This window comes from Nicotiana attenuata, chromosome 7, assembly GCF_001879085.1.
Source record: "Nicotiana attenuata strain UT chromosome 7, NIATTr2, whole genome shotgun sequence".
NCBI classification, from domain to species: domain Eukaryota; kingdom Viridiplantae; phylum Streptophyta; class Magnoliopsida; order Solanales; family Solanaceae; genus Nicotiana; species Nicotiana attenuata.
Window position 1 is genome coordinate 20,529,406 of NC_031995.1, and position 20,432 is coordinate 20,549,837.

A 20,432-nucleotide genomic window follows, 5' to 3' on the forward strand; every position below is an offset into this window, starting at 1 on the left:
TACTTGAAACTAAAGAAGGAATAGAAGGAATAGGAATGGAAGAGGAAAGAGGAATCTCATCTAAAACTGGACCTAGATCACCACTTTCGAAACCCTCATTGAAGAGACATTGAGTGGATTCAATGGTGTTCCTGGGGATGGTTTCATCATCGGAAACAGTATTAACCGGAGAGGAGGCACGGGTAGGAGAAATTTCAGCTTCATCTTCAGAAATGATACGTCTCCTGACTCTAGGTCTAACTGCCAAAGAGGCGTCTTCATCTTCATCATCCTCGGAATCCTCTTCAACAACTTTCCTCTTTGACAGCGTAGCTTGTGCTCTCTCCAAAGAAAGAGGAGTACCAAAAGAAGCTCGAAGGGCAATAGCTACTTCAGCTGACATTCCTCGAATAGCAAATCCTGACAGAAAGAAGGATAAAAAGTTAGAAGAGGGGAAAGAATTTAACATACGGGAAACAATAAGAGACGCATACCGTGAGTTTTTACTTTCCAACCATGTTTGTTAGAAATAGATTTCCAGGTTCGTGCCTCCATAGGCACGGCCTTCAAAATAGCATCTACCCAACCACGGAAATTAGGAACGGGTTCCACATCTCCCATGGTTGCTACAAAAAAGCAAAAAAGAATGAAATTAGAAAAGAGTTGAAATAAAACAAACACGGCAAGAAAGAAATACTTACGTGCAAGGTTCCATTTCTCAGGGAAAGGAATATTTGATTCACCCACCAAATCAACCGTGGGTACCGCAACATAACGGGTGTACCAGCCTCGATCTTTATCATCTTCAGGGCTTACCAAAACCCTTTTACTTCTTGCGGTTAGGGTAAAAACACCATTGCGAAACAGCTTGGGGTGGTAAAGATGAATCAGATGAGAGAAGGTAAAATCAACATCAGCCTTTACCGATACATACCTTAAACAAGCTACTGCTCTCCATACGAGAGGGCCAATTTGAGCCAAACAAATTTTGAAAAAACGACAAAAATCGAGTATGACTGAGTCGATAGCAGGAATAAATCCCAAAGTAAAGGGATAAGTATAAACAGAGGAAAAACCAATCCTATAAGAAGATATTCTCTGGTTTGGGTTAGGAATAGCTATATGAAGGTCATCTCTCCAACAACAATCTTTTCGAACAGTGGAAATTAAGGGTTCAGTAATTAAAGAAGGATAAGTGTCAGCTCTCTCTAATTTAATTACTTGGTCACGAAGGGATTCTTTATCATGCTCGAAAGATAAATCGGTTGGCACTATTTCTTCGACCAAAGGTTCTTGCATCGACTCAGAAGATTCTTTGCCTTTAGAGGAAGATCTATTAATGAAAGAACCTCTAGAAGTAATACCAGAGCTAGAAGAAGGAGTGATGGAACCAGAGGTACCACCACGAATGGATCCAAGGCCACGAAGCCTACCCCCTCTACCCCTTCTATGTCTCACAGGGGCATTGGGGAAACTGTCAAGAATTGGGACTCTCCTAGGGTTGGGATTTGAAGATGACATGGTAGAAAGGCGTGAACAGAGGAAGAAGTGAATAGAAGTAAAAAGTGAAATATTAGGTAAAAATTTGTGGAAGGAGGATTAAGTTTATATAAAAGCAACCGTCAAAGATTAAGAAGTGTAATGATGGAAAGCCTATAATAAAGGCAACTATCACTTCGTGAATAGTGGAGTTAAAGAAGCCTTGAAAAAAGGCTGCAGAATTACAGAGCTAATGAGAAGGGGACACGTGTGCGATGCATTAAATAGAAAAGACAACTGAAGCGTTAGTACTGTCATAGCATTAATTATGGCAAAAATTCCCTTTTTAATAAAGATCCACTTCCCAAATATTTAATTGATAAATAAATGGAAAGTGGGGGGACTATCTGTATTGGGAAAAAACTGAATTTAAATATTGAAGATGACATGTCATGACACGTGGACCGGTCAAATAGTCAAAGCATGGCAAACAGTTAGAAGACACGAGCAACAATAGATGCGGGAGAGAAGATACTTAAAGGTACGAGCTATTATCCAGATGAAACGAGACTCGTACATGTTCGAGCCATTTAAAGCTCGAAGATCAGAAGGAATTGAAGATATGAATCTAATAGCGTAAAAGAGTCCAAATTCAACATTAAATGCCAAATACGTTAGAGAATTTGTATTTAATAAGAATGATTGAATAACGTTTATTTTAATATCATTTACTGCTCGTAATTGCCTCATTAAGACAAAGGTATTACACTTTCTCTTAGAATTGACTATAAAAGGAGAAAGTCACAACATCTGTAGGACACAAAATATCATTCCGATTATACTGAAATATACTCTTATTCATTGCTTTATTGTTGTTCACAAAATCTCTTATTTCTTGATTATCAGTAACCCGATTTCTCTATTAAATTCTAGTTTTAACCAAATATTCAGTTTTTTGGTTAAACAGTAACTTCGCCCATGTAGGAGATAAATTTTATACAATATTAGTGTAATATAACTTGTGATAGCAGATTAATTTTACTTTTATTAAATTGCTAATTAATGTTTATCATAGAAATTGATAATAAGTACATACCTCATAGTTAAATGATGTGATCATGTCGATATATTTTACAATGTCGATGCATAGTAAACTCTTTTTCAAATGGAAAAAAAAATATGGAGTAATTCATTCTGAAAGTTGCAGATGAAATTCAGTTATCATCACATTGCTTTATGGAAAAAGGGAAGATGAGATTAATGCCCATTACGGAATGCAGGTAAAGGCGGAAGGTTAGAACTACGATTATGAATAACATGAGGTATTCATCATATTAATTACTTAAGATATCTAGCTAAGAGTTAATGGGCGTTTTTGAAAAAGAATAACATTTTAAGTTAAGTTAAAAAATACTATTTGAAATTTAAAATTATGTTTGGATATATATTTCACTTAAAAAAATTAAAAATATTGCAGTTTTGTGAGTAGGAAAAAGAATTCGGATATCTTGAAAAAGGGGCCAAAACCACTTTTTACATTTTGAAAAACTCATTTTCGAAAAATCTCCAAAAAACTTATAAATTTTCATGGACAAACATGTTTTTTGAAGAAAAAAACTTCCAGGAAAAAAAGATCTATGGACAAATGGGTAATATTTGTGGGATCACCTGCTCAAATTATTCAAAATTCAAGCATCTAACCGGCTCCTATTCACGGGCAAGAGAATATAACTAACCTTCTATTATCTTTTTGTTCTGTATTTTTTTTTGGGGTTTTCCACCCGGTGTCCGGTACCCGCATTGTAAAGAGTGATAAAGGCAGAAGAAGAACTTATATTATATTGATTATTAGGTTGGCTTTATATAGCCAAGTGTAGTACACAAAAGCTGTGAATAATGTAACAACTTAGAGAGAATCTAGGATACAGAGAAACCTATGTGAATAACAATCCTAAACAAAAGGAATCTGATAAGCACCAAAAGAGATATTAAAACAAAAAGTCCTATACAGAAGGAGATAACTTGCTACTGCCGTTATTACGCCCCCGCAAGTTGGCATCGAGGTTTACGACGCCCAACTTGGAAAAATATTTATTGAAAACTGCTTGTGGAAGAGGCTTTGTAAGAAGCTCCACAACTTGATCCGCATCATCTAAATGGGTAACTTCAAGCTGTTTGTGCTCAACCTGCTCACGGACAAAGTGGAAGTCGATAGCCACATGCTTCATGCGGCTATGGAAAACAGGATTGGCACAAATATAAGTGGTGATGACATTGTCACAGAGAACTCTCGGAACAACAGTTAAAGGAAACTGAAGCTCTTGAAGAAGATGGGTGAGCCAATTAGTCTCGGAAACAGCACCTGCAATTGCCCGATATTCAGCCTCTGTAGAAGAACGAGAAACTGAACGTTGCTTCTTCGAAGACCATGAAATAGGAGAACGACCAAGATAGAAAACATAACAAGTGGTGGAGGTGCGATCATGAGGATCTCCCACCCAGTAGAAGCCGCTTAAGAGCAACCAAATATGACATAAGCGGTTGATGCATATCCTGTGACAACTTGCTGACAACATAAGCTATATCAGGTTGAGTGAAAGAAAGGTAATGAAGCTTACCAATAATGCGCCGGTAAAAAGAACCATCAACTAGATGATCATCAGGTGAGGGGTCAAAAACAACAGTACATGTCATGGGTGTAGAAACACCTTTGCATTATCCATCGCAACCTCATGCAGTAGGTCCATAGTGTACTTTTGTTGAGAGAGAAAGAGACCAGTAGAGGAACGAATTACCTCAACACCAAGAAAGTAATGAAGAGGTCCTAAATCCTTCAATGAAAAACGTTTTGAGAGGGCGTCAATGATATAATGAACACCTTGTTGGTGATTACCGGTCACTAAAATATCAACAACATAGTCCAAAATGTACACAATGAACCCATATTTATGCAAAATGAAGAGCGAGGAATCAGATCGGGATTTTAAAAAACCCAAAGTAAACAGATAGTTTTTGAGTTTCGTATACCAAGCACGAGGAGCCTGCTTGAGGCCATAAATTGCCTTTTGAAGACGACATACATGGGTAGGATTCTCAGAACTTTCAAATCCCGGTGGCTGCCGCATATAGACTTCTTCATCAAGACTACCTTGCAAGAAGGCATTGTTAACATCCAGTTGATGAACATGCCAATCAAGTTGAGTGGCTATAGTTAGGACAAGACGGACAGTAGCAGGATTGACTACTGGACTTAAGGTGGAATGGTAATCAAGTCCAGGACGCTGAGTAAATCCCTTGGCGACCAAACGAGCCTTATACCCGTCAATAGAACCGTCAGGTTTATACTTAATACGGAATAGCCACTTACAATCCACTACATTTTTGGAAGAGTCACATCGAACCAAATCCCAAGTCTGGTTGTAAACAAGAGCATCAAATTCGGCTTGCATTGCTAAATTCCAGTGGGGAATTAGCTTGGCTTGCTTATGGGTTATGGGAATTTTTTGAGATGATGTAGTGGTTGTGAGAAATTAACGAGGTTTTAGACTATTAGTTTGTGATCGAGTGATCATTGGGTGCACTTTGGTGGCTGGCTAGTTTGATTGGGTTTGGGTTGGTGGGTCCTACTGAATAGGCTGAGAGGATTCTGGTCGAGGTGGAGAAGAAGCCATTTGCGGTTGATGTAGTGCCGAAGCAGACGTAGAGTGGGACGGACCAGGATTTTGGATAGGAGTGGATGGTCTTTCTCGTCTATGATATGTGATAAGTGGCTGTGAGGGCAAAACTTGAGGTGCCAAGATTGAAGGAGGAGAAGTAGTTCTCTGCTGTTGTGGAGCTTGTATGGAAGGTGGAGAAGTAGGATTCGGGGTATGAGGAGAAGGAATATTACTGTGACGACCCAAAGGGTCATCACCTGTTTTCTCTTTCATCACGTGCTTCCGAGGCCTTGAAAATCTCATTTTTACTTGCCTCGATTCGCGTGCGCAGTCGGGGCGCGTAGCCGGAAAGATTATATGTTAAATTCTGTGAAAAATTTTAAAATGTGGCTTTAAAATGATTAAAGTTAATTTTGGTCAACATTTTTGGTAAACGGACCCGGACCCGGACCCGTGATTTGATGGTCCCGGAGGGTCCGTAGAAAAATATGGGACTCGGGCATATGCCCGGAGTCGAATTTCGAGGTCTAGAGCCCGAGAAAAGAATTTTTTTGTGAAATTGTTTTTCTGAAATTATTAAGGAAAATGGAAATGAAAATTTGATTAAAAGACTGTGGTATCGGGCTTGTATTTTGGTTCAGACGCCCGGTACAAGTCTTATATATGGTTTAAGCGCTTTCTGTGAAGTTTGGTTGAAAATGGACGTCGTTTGACGTGTTTCGGACTTAAAAATGGAAAATTTGTGTTTGATGAAAAAGTTGGAAGAAATCTTGTGATTTGAGGCTTGACTCTATGTATATGATGTTATCTTGGCGATTTGATCGCTCGGTTAAGTTCGTAGGATATTATTGAGTTAGTGTGTGTGTTTGGTTAGGAGCCCCGAGGGCTCGGGAGTGATTCGGAGGTGGTTCGGAGTGGTTTTTGCACTTAGAAATATTGCATATTTCCTTCAGCTGTTGCAGGCACCCATTTGTTCTACGCGTTCGCGTTCTTCCTTATGCGTTCGCGATGCCCACTGAGTCCCCTTCTTCGCGTTCGCGTGCCCCTTACGCGATAGCGTAGGCCAACATAGGCCCTCCCAGTAATTCCCATTGCGTTCGGGAACTCGTCCTCGCGTTCGCATAGTATCAGCTTACCCTTCATCGCGTCCGCGTATGTACCCACGCGTTCGCGTAGAGTAAACCCAGGACCCCAGCCTTTTTCCTTCTACGCGTTCGCGTTTCCTCCCACGCGATCGCGATGCAGACCCAGCTTACCCTTCACGAACGCGGCCCCTTTCCCGCGAACGTGAAGGGCATTTTTGCCCAGTGATTTTTAAAGTTCAAAAATAGAATAGTTACGGGATTATTCCCATTCTTTCATAAAACTTGTCTTTTCCAAGCTCTAGGGGCGATTTTTGAAGCTCTTCTTTACCAAAGTCTTTGGGTGAGTAATTTCCCACCTAATTCCTTCACTCTTCTTCATTAATTACTGAAATCCTAGACCTAAATCATGAAATCAAAGTAGAAATTAAGGGTTTTGGGTAGAGTTAGGTTTTTTGAGAACTTTGGGTGATTCAACCTCAATTTGGGGGCGAATCTTAACACAAATTATATATTTGAACTCGTGGGGTTATGGATGATTGGGTTTTGGTCCGAGCCTCGTGTTTGGACCATGTGGGCCCGGTGTCGAATTTTGGTATTTTCGGAGGGATGCTAGAAACTTCATATCTAGGTTATGGGATTTTGTTATTGAGTCTTTATTGATATTATTAAATTAATTATGCCTAGATATCGTGGTTTCGGAGTCGGATTTTAGAGGAAAGGCGGTATTTGAGGGTTGAATGCTATTCTTTGGACCGAGGTAAGTGTTTGATCTAACTTTGGCTTGAGGGAATAGGATTAGAGTATTGTTTTTGCTAATTGCAAAATGTTGAGTACGGTGTATAGGCATGGTGACGAGTATCTATACACTGGTGTCTAGCATGACCGTGAGTCCTTACTTGTATGTAATCTAATTTTGTTGCGACTCTTCCATGCTTAATTGATGAATTCTATGTAATGTGAAGAGTAAGGAGACTAATTATGAATTGTAAATTCATTGGAGCGTTGGCTCGAACGATAAAAAGACTATTGAGTAAGAAATGAAAGAAATAGAAAGAGATATGATTAATCCTTTGCCGGGATGGTTTGTGTATATTGATTATCTCCCTTGCCGGGATGTGAAAGTTATTGTTGTTGCTCCCTTGCCGGGATTTAGCTGTTTACTTGTGTTTTCCCTTACCGGGATATTTCTTATTATTTGTCTATCCCCTCGCCCCGTTTGGTTGTGATTGTTGATTGGGTGAGGAAGAGTGATTATGCACGAAGGGTCATTCCGTGCCATGTTTTGATTATATTTGCACGAAGGGTCATTCCGTGCCATGCTTTGATTATTTATGCACGAAGGGTCATTCTGTGCCATGTTTTGATTATATTTGCACGAAGGGTCATTCCGTGCCATGTTTTGATTATATTTGCACGAAGGGTCATTCCGTGGCACGTTTTGATTATTTATGCACGAAGGAACATTCCGTGCCCTGATTTGATTACAATTGCACGAAGGATTATTCCGTGCCATGATATGAGAGTTATGTGAGGAAAAAGCACGAAGGTTGATGCCGTGCACTTTATTTGATTGCTTTTGGTGAGAATGAGAGTAAAAGCACGAAGGTTGATGCCGTGCAACTGTAATTTCTGCTCTCATTAATATTATTATTGCACGGTTTCTTGCTTAAATTGCTGACTTATATTCGGACTGTACTNNTTGCTTAAATTGCTGACTTTATATTCGGACTGTACTTCCCCATAGTATGCTCCCCTCCCTCTTAGCTGTTTATTTTCTGTATGACTTTCCTTTTGTTTTGCATATATATATATTGAACTGCACAGGTTGGTTTGGTAGTCCTGTCTAGCCTCGTCACTACTTCGCCGGGGTTAGGCCAGGCACTTACCAGCACATGGGGTCGGTTGTGTCGATGCTACACTCTGTGCATCTTTTTGCACAGATCTAGGAGCAGCTTTTGGACCACAGCAGTAGTTGATTGGGAGCTGACTTCAGTCCAGGGACTTTCGAGGTATCCTAGCTGGCGTCCGCAGGCCGGAGTCCCTTTTATGTTATTAGTTTGTTTTCCTTGTAACGAGACAAACATTGATGTACTTCTATTCAGACTTGTTTTTAGCACTCTTTAGTAGTTCGTGAGTTAGTGACACCGGATCTGGGTAGAGATGTTATTGAACTTCCGCATTTTGGTTTTCAATTATCTATGCTTTTAAGACTTCCGCTTTTATTTAAATGACTCGTTTTATTTATATTGTTGAGATGTCATCAGAGAATGTTTTAATGCTTGGCTTGCCTAGCTCCGATAGTAGGCGCCATCACGACTCCCGATGGTGGGAAATCCGGGTCGTGACAAGTTGGTATCAGAGCGCTAGGTTACATAGGTCTCGCTACTCACGGACAAACTTAGTAGAGTCTGAGGGATCGGTACGGAGACGTCTGTATTTATTCCCCAGAGGCTACGGAGTTAGGAAAATTTCACTTTGTTCTTTCTTGTCGTGCGATTCTATTTCTCAAATACTGATTATCTTTCCACTCTGTTCTTTCGCAGATGGCGAGAACATGTGCTTCCTCTTCTACCGCGCAGCAGCCCGAGCCCCCAGCAGCAGTTCCTACGAGGGGCAGAGGGCGAGGCCGAGGTCGTGCCAGAGGCCGAGGCAGGGGCAGAGCTCAGCCCCAAGTGGCAGTCCCAGAGGTGGAGCCTCATGTTGATTATGACGAGGAGGTTCCAGCCCCAGCAGCTCCGGTGCGCCCAGCTCAGGTCCCAGAGGGGTTCATAGCCACCCCAATTCTTCAGGACGCTCTGGTCAGATTGGTAGGCTTTGTGGAGAGTGTCACTAGAGCGGGTTTGCTTCCAGTAGCACCAGCCACTTCTCAGGTTGGAGGAGGAGTTCAGACTCCTACTGCACGTACTCCGGAGCAGGTAGCTCCCCAGGCTCAGGTTCCAGCGGTTCAGCCAGCTGTGGCAGTTCGGCCAGGTATTGTTACCCAGGCCGGCGATGGAGCGGCTATGTCCTCAGATGCTTTGTGGAGGCTTGATAGGTTCTCCAAGCTCTTCACCACCACATTCAGCGGTACTTCATCAGAGGATCCACAGGATTTCTTATTTGGCTGCCATGAGATCCTTCGGACTATGGGTATTGTGGAGACCAATGGGGTCGACTTCTCCACCTTTCGACTAGCAGGATCCGCCAAGACTTGGTGGAGGGACTATTGTTTATCCAGACCAGCAGGGTCGCCATCATTGACTTGGGACCAGTTTGCAGAGTTGTTTTTGGAGAAGTTTCTCCCAGTGACTCAGCGAGAGGCTTTTCGCAGGCAGTTTGAGCGCCTCCAGCAGGGCTCTATGACAGTTACACAGTATGAGACTCGGTTCATTGATCTAGCCCGCCATGCTATTGTTATACTCCCCACAGAGCGAGAGAGGGTGCGGAGGTTTATTGATGGATTGATTCAGTCGATCCGTCTCCAGATGGCTATGGGAGCTGGTAGTGAGATTTCTTTTCAGGAGGCGGCCAATGCGGCCCGCAGAGTTAAGATGGCTCTTGCACGGGGAGGTGGTCAGGGGTCGGATAAGAGGCCTTGTCATTTTGGTAGGTTCAGTGGTACCTCGTCTGGAGGTAGGGATTCTTATGGTAGAGGCCATCCACCGAGGCCCTTTCAGTCAGCACTCCAGGTCTCTCATGGTACTCCAGGCGGTGGTGGTTCTCAGCAGCATTATTTTGATCAGCCGCCCATCAGTGCACCGCCACTTCAGAGTTTCCGGGGAGGATATTCAGGTCGACAGGGCCAGCAGTCTCAGCAGCCGCGGGCTTGTTATGGTTGTGGTGACCCGAGTCACATTGTCAGATTTTGCCCTCGAGCCTCGGGTAGTTCTCAGCAGCAGGGTCCTCGCCCCATGATTCAGGCACCAGGTGATCCACAGCGTGCCCAACCAGCTAGAGGCGGGGGTAGGGATCATAGAGGTGGAGGTAGAGACCGTAGAGGTGGAGCTCGGACCGCCAGAGGTAGGGGTCAGCCAGTAGCCGATCGTCCCAGAGACATGCTCAGGGAGGTGGGGCCCAGCCCCGGTGTTATGCTTTGCCAGCCAGGCCAGAGGCTGAGTCGTCATATGCTGTTATTACAGGTACTATTCTGGTCTGTGATTGGGATGCTTCAGTGCTATTTGACCCTGGGTCTACGTATTCATATGTGTTGTCCTATTTTATACCCTACCTGGCTATGCCTAGTGATGCTTTGGGTATTCCTGTTTATGTATCTGTACCGGTGGGTGATTCTACAGTGGTCGACCGAGTTCATCATTCCTGTGTGGTAGTGTTTGAGGGTCTTTGTTACACCCCGTGTTATCGTATGTAAGAGTACGTCATAAGTCAATTAATGTGAGATCAGAAAGGGAATCATCTTTTAAAAGTTTACAAAGTTAGTTCATCATGTTAATGTGGAGGTTACAAATATTTAAGATCATTAGTACCAAGTAGCAAGAGGGTTTGAAGGCTTAGAAGCTAAACGAATTGAAGAAAATAAGTTTCGTCGAAAGTCGACAAGTTGGAATATTTTACCATGTACTTTTGGGGTGATACTAGGGTTATTAACATTATAACGAGATTATATTATGAGTTATTTTAGTCGTACGATAGTTGGTGTTATGTTTTGAAGTCAAGCGAGTTGTGGAACAAAAGTTGGAAAAGGTCATCACAAGTTCCATTTATAATTTGCTGACATTTAGGTCAAATGTAGATGCACTTTTCTCCCAATATACTTGGAATCAATGGATGATCTACATATCAAATTGAAGATCTACGAGTCTAGTTTCCAATGCATTAAACCGCTCTTCGATACGACATCGGGGTAGAGAGATATTTGTAGTTTTGCAAGACTGCACAGACTGCATAGTTGGCAAGTAGGTGTGTCACTAAAGCTTTTTGAGCAATACATTTCGTGTGTTATATGAGGTCTTTTTGGGACATATTATATATCAAATTGAAGGTCTTGGAATCTAGTTTCCAATACTCTTAACCGTTCGTTCATACGATATCCGGATAAAAAGATATAGGTATTTGAAAAAGGACCAATGAGATGGTGCCAAGTAGCACCTTTTGACTTTTCAACCAAAATGGATATTTATCTTCCTATGTCGTCTCTTTCTTCATAATTCCAGAGAGCTCGACCAAATAAGACCCCTAACCTCACCCTTAAGCTGTCCACAAGGTTATCCAACAAGATTATCATCCGAGGCACAAAATCACGAAGCAATAACACTAGAACGATCCCCACGACGTGAGTATCGCTATATTGCCTCTCTTTTTCTTTGTAGTTGGAGTTTTGGAAGGTATTTAATAGTTAAGAAAATGCCTTATTTCTGTATTTAAGCTTTTAAATATGAAGTAATGTTGATAAATTCATTTCCTAATAGCTAGAACTCACAGGACGGTGATTGGAAGCCGTGAGTTCGAATTATTCGACTTGTTGTGCGCTGTTTTTGGGCTGTTTCGTGTTGGTATTGGGTTGTATCTTTTACTACTGTTTTGTGGAGTTTTGGAGGAGGAAGGATGTGGAAAAACACCATATAGATGTAGGGTTGTGGGCTGGTAGTTCTTCGTAACATTTCCGGATCGTTTGACACGACTACGGTGGCCGTCGTATGTATGAAGTGATTAGGTTGTGCGTGGACTGTTTTGGGAGGCTCAATATGATTATTATTGATGTTTTTTGGGCTGTTTGGTGATTGTTTGGAATTGTGTGAAGTCATATATATAGGGGAGGTGCTGTCCGTTTCATCGTAAAATAGGTTGTGGTCGATACATAATAGTTATGACGCTTAAATGATAACTACAGTATCGTTTCTCTTATTGTAGACTAAGGAGTCGTGAAAATTTCATAGCTTGAGATTGGGGCAGTATATACAAGGTATGTTAAGGCTCTTCCTTCATTCTTTTGGCATGATCTAAAGTGAAACGAACATAAACGATACGCTATTTCATAATGAGTCTACTCCTAGCAACTAAGGTTGTCCATGTTATTCTTTCCTTACAAAGTTATTCCAAGAAAGCATATATGATCCTTGAGTCCTAGTGAAGTTCATATTGATGGCATGATGTCCATAATGTTAATCGATGGTGCAATGACTTTATGTCACTCCAAAAGGTTTAGAACGTGACTCCATGAGTCCAGCATGCATTATATACGTATCTACTTTACTCTACCGAGCCGCGCTATAGTCGGCCGGGTATGGCACCTATTGTGCAACCACTGATCAGTTGGGTTTACCGAGCTCCACGTGGCCGGGTATGTTTTTACCGAGTCCTCTTTGAGGCCGGGTATGATATGATGATGATGATGCCCACAGAGGCGTATGTTTTTAAAAGTTTATGTATATATATGTATTATGCATTTCATGTCAGTAGCCCCCAGAGGCACTCAGATGTTACAGGTTGTATCTCCTCTATCTCTCTTTACATTACTGTTCTTATTTATGCTTTCCTGCCTTACATACTCGGTACTTTATTCGTACTGACGTCCCTTTTGCCTGGGGACGCTGCGTTTCATGCCCGCAGGTCCCGATAGACAGGTTGATATTCCTCCTAGTAGGCTATCAGCTCAGCGAAGGTGTTGGTGCACTCCACTTGCTCCGGAGTTGCCTATTTGGTCAGTATGCTTTGGATATGTATTGATTGGTATAGCGGGGCCCTGTCCCGACCTTTATAATTTTATGTACTCTTAGAGGCTTGTAGACAGATGTCAGGTGTATGGATACTTGTATGGCCTTGTCGGCCTATGTTTTGAGTTTACAAATGGTCATGTCGGCCTTATAGGCCCGTATGTCACATGTATAAGTTTGTATATCATGCTGGGTCATCATACGTTAAGTATTCCCTTATGTTTTATTCTTGTTATCTCATGAAGGGTTTTCTAGCTCATTTACCCATGATAGTATGATAAGAAAGATATGTTACGTTGGTACTCGGTTGAGTAAGGCACCGGGTGCCCGTCGCGGCCCTTCGGTTTGGGTCGTAATAGTCTTGAGACCCGTGTTGATTTATTGCTCTTAGACATGGTGGATTTTGACGTTATATTAGGGATGGATTGGTTTTCCCCGTATTATGCTATCTTGGATTGTCACGCCAAGACCGTGACCTTGGCTTTGCCGGATTTGCCCCGATTGGAGTGGAGAGGGACCCCAGGTCATGCCACCCACAGTGTTATTTCATATGTGAAGGCTCGACGCATGGTCGAGAAGGGGTGTTTAGCTTATCTGGCGTATGTTCGCGATTCCAGCACAGAGGTCCCTTCTATTGATTCTGTTCCTATTGTTCGGGAGTTTCCCGAGGTTTTCCCTTCAGACCTGCCGGGTATGCCGCCAGATAGGGATATTGATTTTTGTATTGACCTGGCTCCGGGCACTCAGCCCATTTCCATTCCGCCGTATCGCATGGCCCCGCCAGAGTTGAAAGAGTTAAAGGATCAGTTGCAGGATTTGCTTGAGAAGGGTTTCATCAGACCCAACGTTTCTCCTTGGGGTGCGCCGGTGTTATGAAAAAGGATGGATCGATGAGGATGTGCATTGATTACCGGAAATTGAACAAAGTGATGATAAAAAACAAGTATCCACTGCCGAGGATTGATGATTTATTTGACCAGCTTCAGGGTGCAAAGGTGTTTTCAAAGATAGACTTGAGATCTGGCTACCATCAGCTGAGGATTAGGGCGTCTGATGTCCCTAAGACAGCATTTCGCACTCGGTATGGGCATTACGAGTTTTTGGTCATGTCATTTGGGTTGAGCAATGCCCCAACAGCATTTATGGAGTTGATGAACCGAGTGTTCAGACCTTACTTGGACCTGTTCGTGATAGTCTTTATTGATGATATTCTGGTGTACTCCCGCAGCCAGGAGGAGCACGAGCAGCACCTCAGAGTGGTTCTTCAGACTCTGAAGGATAGTCAGTTATATGCTAAGTTCTCGAAGTGTGAGTTCTGGTTGAGTTCGGTTGCATTTCTGGGTCATGTCGTATCAGCAGAGGGTATTCAGGTGGACCCGAAGAAGATTGAGGCAGTCAAGAACTGGCCTCGACCAGCATCAGCTACTGAGATTCGAAGTTTCTTGGGGTTAGCAGGTTATTACCGTCGGTTCGTGGAGGGATTTTCATCCATAGCAGCCCCGATGACCAGATTGACCCAGAAGGGTGCCCAATTCAGATGGTCAGATGAGTGTGAGGCGAGCTTTCAGAAGCTCAAGACAGCTCTGACTACGGCACCGATATTAGTTTTGCCCACAGGCTTAGGGCCTTATACAGTTTATTGTGATGCTTCCCGTATTGGGCTTGGTGCGGTATTGATGCAGGATGGCAGAGTCATTGCTTATGCTTCGAGGCAGTTGAAGATCCACGAGAAGAATTATCCGGTTCATGATCTAGAGTTGGCAGCCATTGTTCATGCTTTGAAGATTTGGAGGCATTACCTATATGGTGTGACGTGTGAGGTGTACACTGATCACAAGAGTCTCTAGTACCTGTTCAAGCAGAAGGAGTTGAATGTGAGGCAGAGGAGATGGTTGGAGTTGTTGAAAGATTATGATGTTACTATCTTGTATCACCCGGGTAAGGCCAATCTGGTGGCCGATGCATTGAGTAGGAAGTCCGCCAGCATGGGTAGTCTTGCTTATATTCCGGTCTGCCAGAGACCGCTTGCTTTGGATATTCAGGCCTTTGCCAATCGATTTGTGAGGTTGGACATTTCTGAGCCTAGCAGGGTGTTAGCTTGCACGGTCGCTCGTTCTTCATTATTGGAGCGTATCCGTGATCGGTAGTTTGATGATCCCCATTTGTGTGTCCTGAGAGATACGGTGCAGCGTGGAGGTGCCACGAAGATGACCTTAGATGATGATGGTGTTTTGAGATTGCAGGGGCGAGTTTGTGTGCCCAATGTCGATGGGATTCGAGAGTTGATCTTAGCGGAGGCCCATAGTTCTCGGTATTCCATTCACCCGGGCGCCGCGAAGATGTATCAGGACTTGCGGCAGCATTATTGGTGGCGTAGGATGAAGAAAGATATTGTTGCATATGTGGCTCGATGCTTGAACTGTCAACAGGTTAAGTATGAACACCAGAGGCCTGGTGGGTTGTTTCAGAGGATTGAGATTCCCGAGAGGAAATGGGAGAGGATTACCGTGGATTTCGTTACTGGACTTCCGTTGACTCGGAAGAAGTTCGACTTGATATGGGTTATTGTTGATAGGCTGACCAAGTCAGCGCATTTCATTCCTGTAGCAGTCTCCTATTCATCCGAGAGGTTAGCTGAGATTTATATTCGGGAGATTGTTCGCCTTCATGGTGTGCCGGCATCTATCATTTCGGATCGGGGGACGCAGTTTACCTCGCGTTTCTGGGGTGCAGTTTAGCGAGAGTTGGGCACACGGGTTGAGTTGAGCACAGCGTTCCATCCTCAGACGGACGGCCAGTCCGAGAGGACTATTCAAATAATGGAGGACGTGCTCCGAGCCTGTGTCATTGATTTTGGAGGCTCGTGGGACCAGTTTTTGCCCTTAGCAGAGTTCGCCTACAACAACAGCTACCAGTCCAGCATTCAGATGGCTCCATATGAGGCGTTGTATGGTAGGCGATATCGGTCTCCAGTCGGATGGTTCGAGTCGGGAGAGGCTCGGTTATTGGGTACAGATTTAGTTCAGGAGGCCTTGGATAAGGTCAAGATCATTCAGGACAGGCTTCGTTCGGCTCAGTCGCGGCAAAAGAGTAATGCGGATCGTAAGGTTCGAGATGTAGCTTTCATGGTTGGTGAGCGGGTCTTGCTCCGAGTGTCGCCTATGAAGGGCGTGATGAGATTTGGGAAGAAGGTCAAGCTTAGCCCTAGATTCATTGGCCCATTTGAGATTCTCGATCGTGTGGGAGAGGTGGCTTACAGACTTGCCTTGCCGCCCAGCTTGTCAGCCGTGCATCCAGTGTTCCATGTGTCCATGCTTCGGAGGTATCAGGGCGATCCAGCCCACGTGTTAGATTTCAGCACTGTCCAGTTGGACAAGGATCTGTCTTACGAGGAGGAGCCGGTAGCTATTCTAGACCGGCAGGTTCGACAGTTGAGGTCGAAGAGATTTCCTTCAGTGCGTGTCCAGTGGAGAGGTCAGCCTCCTGAGGCTTCGACCTGGGAGTCCGAGTCTGATATGCGGAGCCGTTATCCTCATCTTTTTCCCGACCCAGGTACTTCTTTCTTTGTCCGTTCGAGGACGAATGGTTGTTTTAGAGGTGGAGAATGTGACGATCCAAAGGGTCATCACCTGTTTTCTCTTTCATCCCGTGCTTCCGAGGCCTTGAAAACCTCATTTTTACTTGCCTCGATATGCGTGCGCAGTCGGGGCGCGTAGCCGGAAAGATTATATGTTAAATTCTGTGAAAAATTTCAAAATGTGGCTTTAAAATGATTAAAGTTGACTTTCGTTAACATTTTTGGTAAACGGACCCGGACCCATGATTTGACGGTCCCGGAGGGTCCGTAGAAAAATATAGGACTCGGGCATATGCCCGGAGTCGAATTCCGAGGTCTAGAGCCCGAGAAAAGAATTTTTCTGTGAAATTGTTTTTCTGAAATTATTAAGGAAAATAGAAATGAAAATTTGATTAAAAGACTGTGGTATCGGGCTCGTATTTTGGTTCCGACGCCCGGTACAAGTCTTATATATGGTTTAAGCGCTTTCTGTGAAGTTTGGTTGAAAACGGACGTCGTTTGACGTGTTTCGGACTTAAAAATGGAAAATTTGTGTTTGATGAAAAAGTTGGAAGAAATCTTGTGATTTGAGGCTTGACTCTATGTATATGATGTTATCTTGGCGATTTGATCGCTCCGTTAAGTTCGTAGGATGTTATTGAGTTAGTGTGTGTGTTTGGTTAGGAGCCCCGAGGGCTCGGGAGTGATTTGGAGTGGTTTTTGCACTTAGAAATATTGCAGATTTCCTTCAGCCGTTGCAGGCACCCATTTGTTCTACGCATTCGCATTCTTCCTTATGCGTTCGCGATGCCCACTGAGTCCCCTTCTTCGCGTTCGCGTGCCCCTTACGCGATTGCGTAGGCCAACGCAGCCCCCCCCAGTAATTCCTTCATTGCGTTCGCGAACTCGTCCTCGCATTCGCATAGTATCAGCTCACCCTTCATCGCGTTCGCGTATGTATCCACGCGTTCGCATAGAGTAAACCCAGGACCCCAGCCTTTTTCCTTCTATGCGTTCGCGTTTCCTCCCACGCGATCGCGATGCAGACCCAACTTACCCTTCGCGAACGCGGCCCCTTTCCCGCGAACGCGAAGGGCATTTTTGCCCAGTGATTTTTAAAGTTCAAAAACAGAATAGTTACAGGATTATTCCCATTCTTTCATAAAACTTGTCTTCTCCAAGCTCTAGGGGCGATTTTTGAAGCTCTTCTTCACCAAAGTCTTTGGGTGAGTAATTTCCCACCTAATTCATTCACTCTTCTTCATTAATTACTGAAATCCTAGACCTAAATCATGAAATCAAAGTAGAAATTAAGGGTTTTGGGTAGAGTTAGGTTTTTTGAGAACTTTGGGTGATTCAACCTCAATTTGGGGTCGAATCTTAAAACAAATTATATATTTGAACTCGTGGGGTTATGGGTGATTGGGTTTTGGTCCGAGCCTCGTGTTTGGACCATGTGGGCCCGGTGTCGAATTTTGGTATTTTTGGAGGGATGCTAGAAACTTCATATCTAGGTTATGTGATTTTGTTATTGAGTCTTTATTGATATTATTGAATTAATTATGCCTAGATATCGTGGTTTCGGAGTCGGATTTTAGAGGAAAGGCGGTATTTGAGGGTTGAATGCTATTCTTTGGACCGAGGTAAGTGTTTGATCTAACTTTGGCTTGAGGGAATAGGATTAGAGTATTGTTTTGCTAATTGCTAAATGTTGAGTACGGTGTATAGGCATGGTGACGAGTATCTATACACTGGTGTCTAGCATGACCGTGAGTCCTTACTTGTACGTAATCTGATTTTGTTGCGACTCTTCCATGCTTAATTGATGAATTCTATGTAATGTGAAGAGTAAGGAGACTAATTATGAATTGTAAATTCTTTGGAGCGTTGGCTCGAACGATAAAAAGACTATTGAGTAAGAAATGAAAGAAATAGAAAGAGATATGATTAATCCCTTGCCGGGATGGTTTGTGTATATTGATTATCTCCCTTGCCGGGATGTGAAAGTTATTGTTGTTGCTCCCTTGCGGGGATTTAGCTGTTTACTTGTGTTTTCCCTTACCGGGATATTTCTTATTATTTGTCTATCCCCTCGCCCCGTTTGGTTGTGATTGTTGATTGGGTGAGGAAGAGTGATTATGCACGAAGGGTCATTCCGTGCCATATTTTGATTATATTTGCACGAAGGGTGATTCCGTGCCATGCTTTGATTATTTATGCACGAAGGGTCATTCCGTGCCATGTTTTGATTATATTTGCACGAAGGGTCATTCCGTGCCATGTTTTGATTATATTTGCACGAAGGGTCATTCCGTGGCATGTTTTGATTATTTATGCACGAAGGAACATTCCGTGCCCTGATTTGATTACAATTGCACGAAGGATTATTCCGTGCCATGATATGAGAGTTATGTGAGGAAAAAGCACGAAGGTTGATGCCGTGCACTTTATTTGATTGCTTTTGGTGAGAATGAGAGTAAAAGCACGAAGGTTGATGCCGTGCAACTGTTAATTTTGCTCTCATTAATTATTATTATTGCACGGTTTCTTGCTTAAATTGCTGACTTTATATCCGGACTGTACTTCCCCATAGTATGCTCCCCTCCCTCTTAGCTATTTATTTTCTGTATTCTTTCCTTTTGTTTTGCATATATATATATTGAACTGCACAGGTTGGTTTGGTAGTCCTGTCTAGCCTCGTCACTACTTCGCCGGGGTTAGGCCAGGCACTTACCAGCACATGGGGTCGGTTGTGCCGATGCTACACTCTGTGCATCTTTTTGCACAGATCCAGGAGCAGCTTTTGGACCACAGCAGTAGTTGATTGGGAGCTGACTTCAGTCCAGGGACTTTCGAGGTAGCCTAGCTGGCGTCCGCAGGCCGGAGTCCCTTCTATGTTATTAGTTTGTTTTCCTTATACCGAGACAAACATTGATGTACTTCTATTCAGACTTATTTTTAGCACTCTTTAGTAGTTCGAGAGTTAGTGACACCGGATCTGGGTAGAGATGTTATTGAACTTCCGCATTTTGGTTTTCAGTTATCTATGCTTTTAGGACTTCCGCTTTTATTTAAATGACTCGTTTTATTTATATTGTTGAGATGTCATCAGAGAATGTTTTAATGCTTGGCTTGCCTAGCTCCGATAGTAGGCGCCATCACGACTCCCGATGGTGGGAAATCAGGGTCGTGACAATTACCTGATTGTTGAGAGACACCATCAGAAGCAAATGTGATAGCTTGTGGGCATTGAGGGACCGCGGGCAATATAGTCACCGGTGGTGGAAGCTGATAAGAGGAATTTAAAGTTGAATTATTATCCTCTTTGGCTGGTTGTTCAATAGAAATATTATCCCAAGTTACATTATCCTTACTTCTAAAATCTGAAAAAATATTTTGAAAAGGAAAATTGTCTTCTAGAAAAACTACATCCCTGGATACATATATTTTGGAATTAACTGGATCAAAACACTGATGGCTATAAAATTTATTAGAAAATCCTAAATAAACACATGGTGTAGATCGAGGTTCTAGTTTATTACTGGAATTAGGTTTAAGCCATGAGTAGCATAAGCATACAAATTTTTTGATGGAATTATAATTAGGTACTGTTTGAAATAGGATTTCAAAAAGGTGATTTATTTTGTAAATTTGGTGTAGTCATCTTATTAATCTAATAAACTGCTTGATGACATGCATAACTCCAAAAAGTTGAAGGTAAGATGTTAGGTGTAACAAGATGCGGGCTTTCTCATTGACATGCCGATGTCGGCGTTCAACTAAGGCTACCCGTTGGGGTGTGTATGGGGGCGATACTAAGTGTTCAATTCCATGATTTTTTAAATAGGAATCTAATTTTTGAAATTCACCACCACCATCAGTGTACAAGGATAATATTTTTGTGTGAAAATGTCTTTCAAGCAGGGGATGTAAGGTTTGGAAGATTTTCAAAACTTCCGTTTTAGCTTTGAGCGTGAACAACCACATATTTTGAAAATTGATCAACAAATAAAATGTAGTATCGTTT

At 42.9% G+C, this 20,432-nt stretch overlaps 1 protein-coding gene across 1 annotated transcript; it reads right to left on the reverse strand.

Moving 5' to 3' along the window:
• Positions 5,082–6,257, reverse strand: LOC109229882 (classical arabinogalactan protein 9-like). The gene is made up of 2 exons (XM_019395431.1): positions 6,094–6,257; positions 5,082–5,346 (listed from the first exon to the last, which is right to left on the reverse strand). The coding sequence occupies exons 1-2, from the start codon at positions 6,255–6,257 to the stop codon at positions 5,082–5,084; spliced, it is 429 nt and encodes a 142-aa protein (XP_019250976.1).

Excerpts from the sequence above, each read along its gene's own strand:
- LOC109229882 (XM_019395431.1), bottom strand. The coding sequence starts at position 6,257 with ATGAAGGGTAAGCTGATACTATGCGAACGCGAGGACGAGTTCCCGAAC. Across the intron at positions 5,347-6,093 it reads ATAAGGAAGAACGCGAACGC|TAATATTCCTTCTCCTCATA; the intron begins GTAGAACAAATG and ends GGGTCGTCACAG.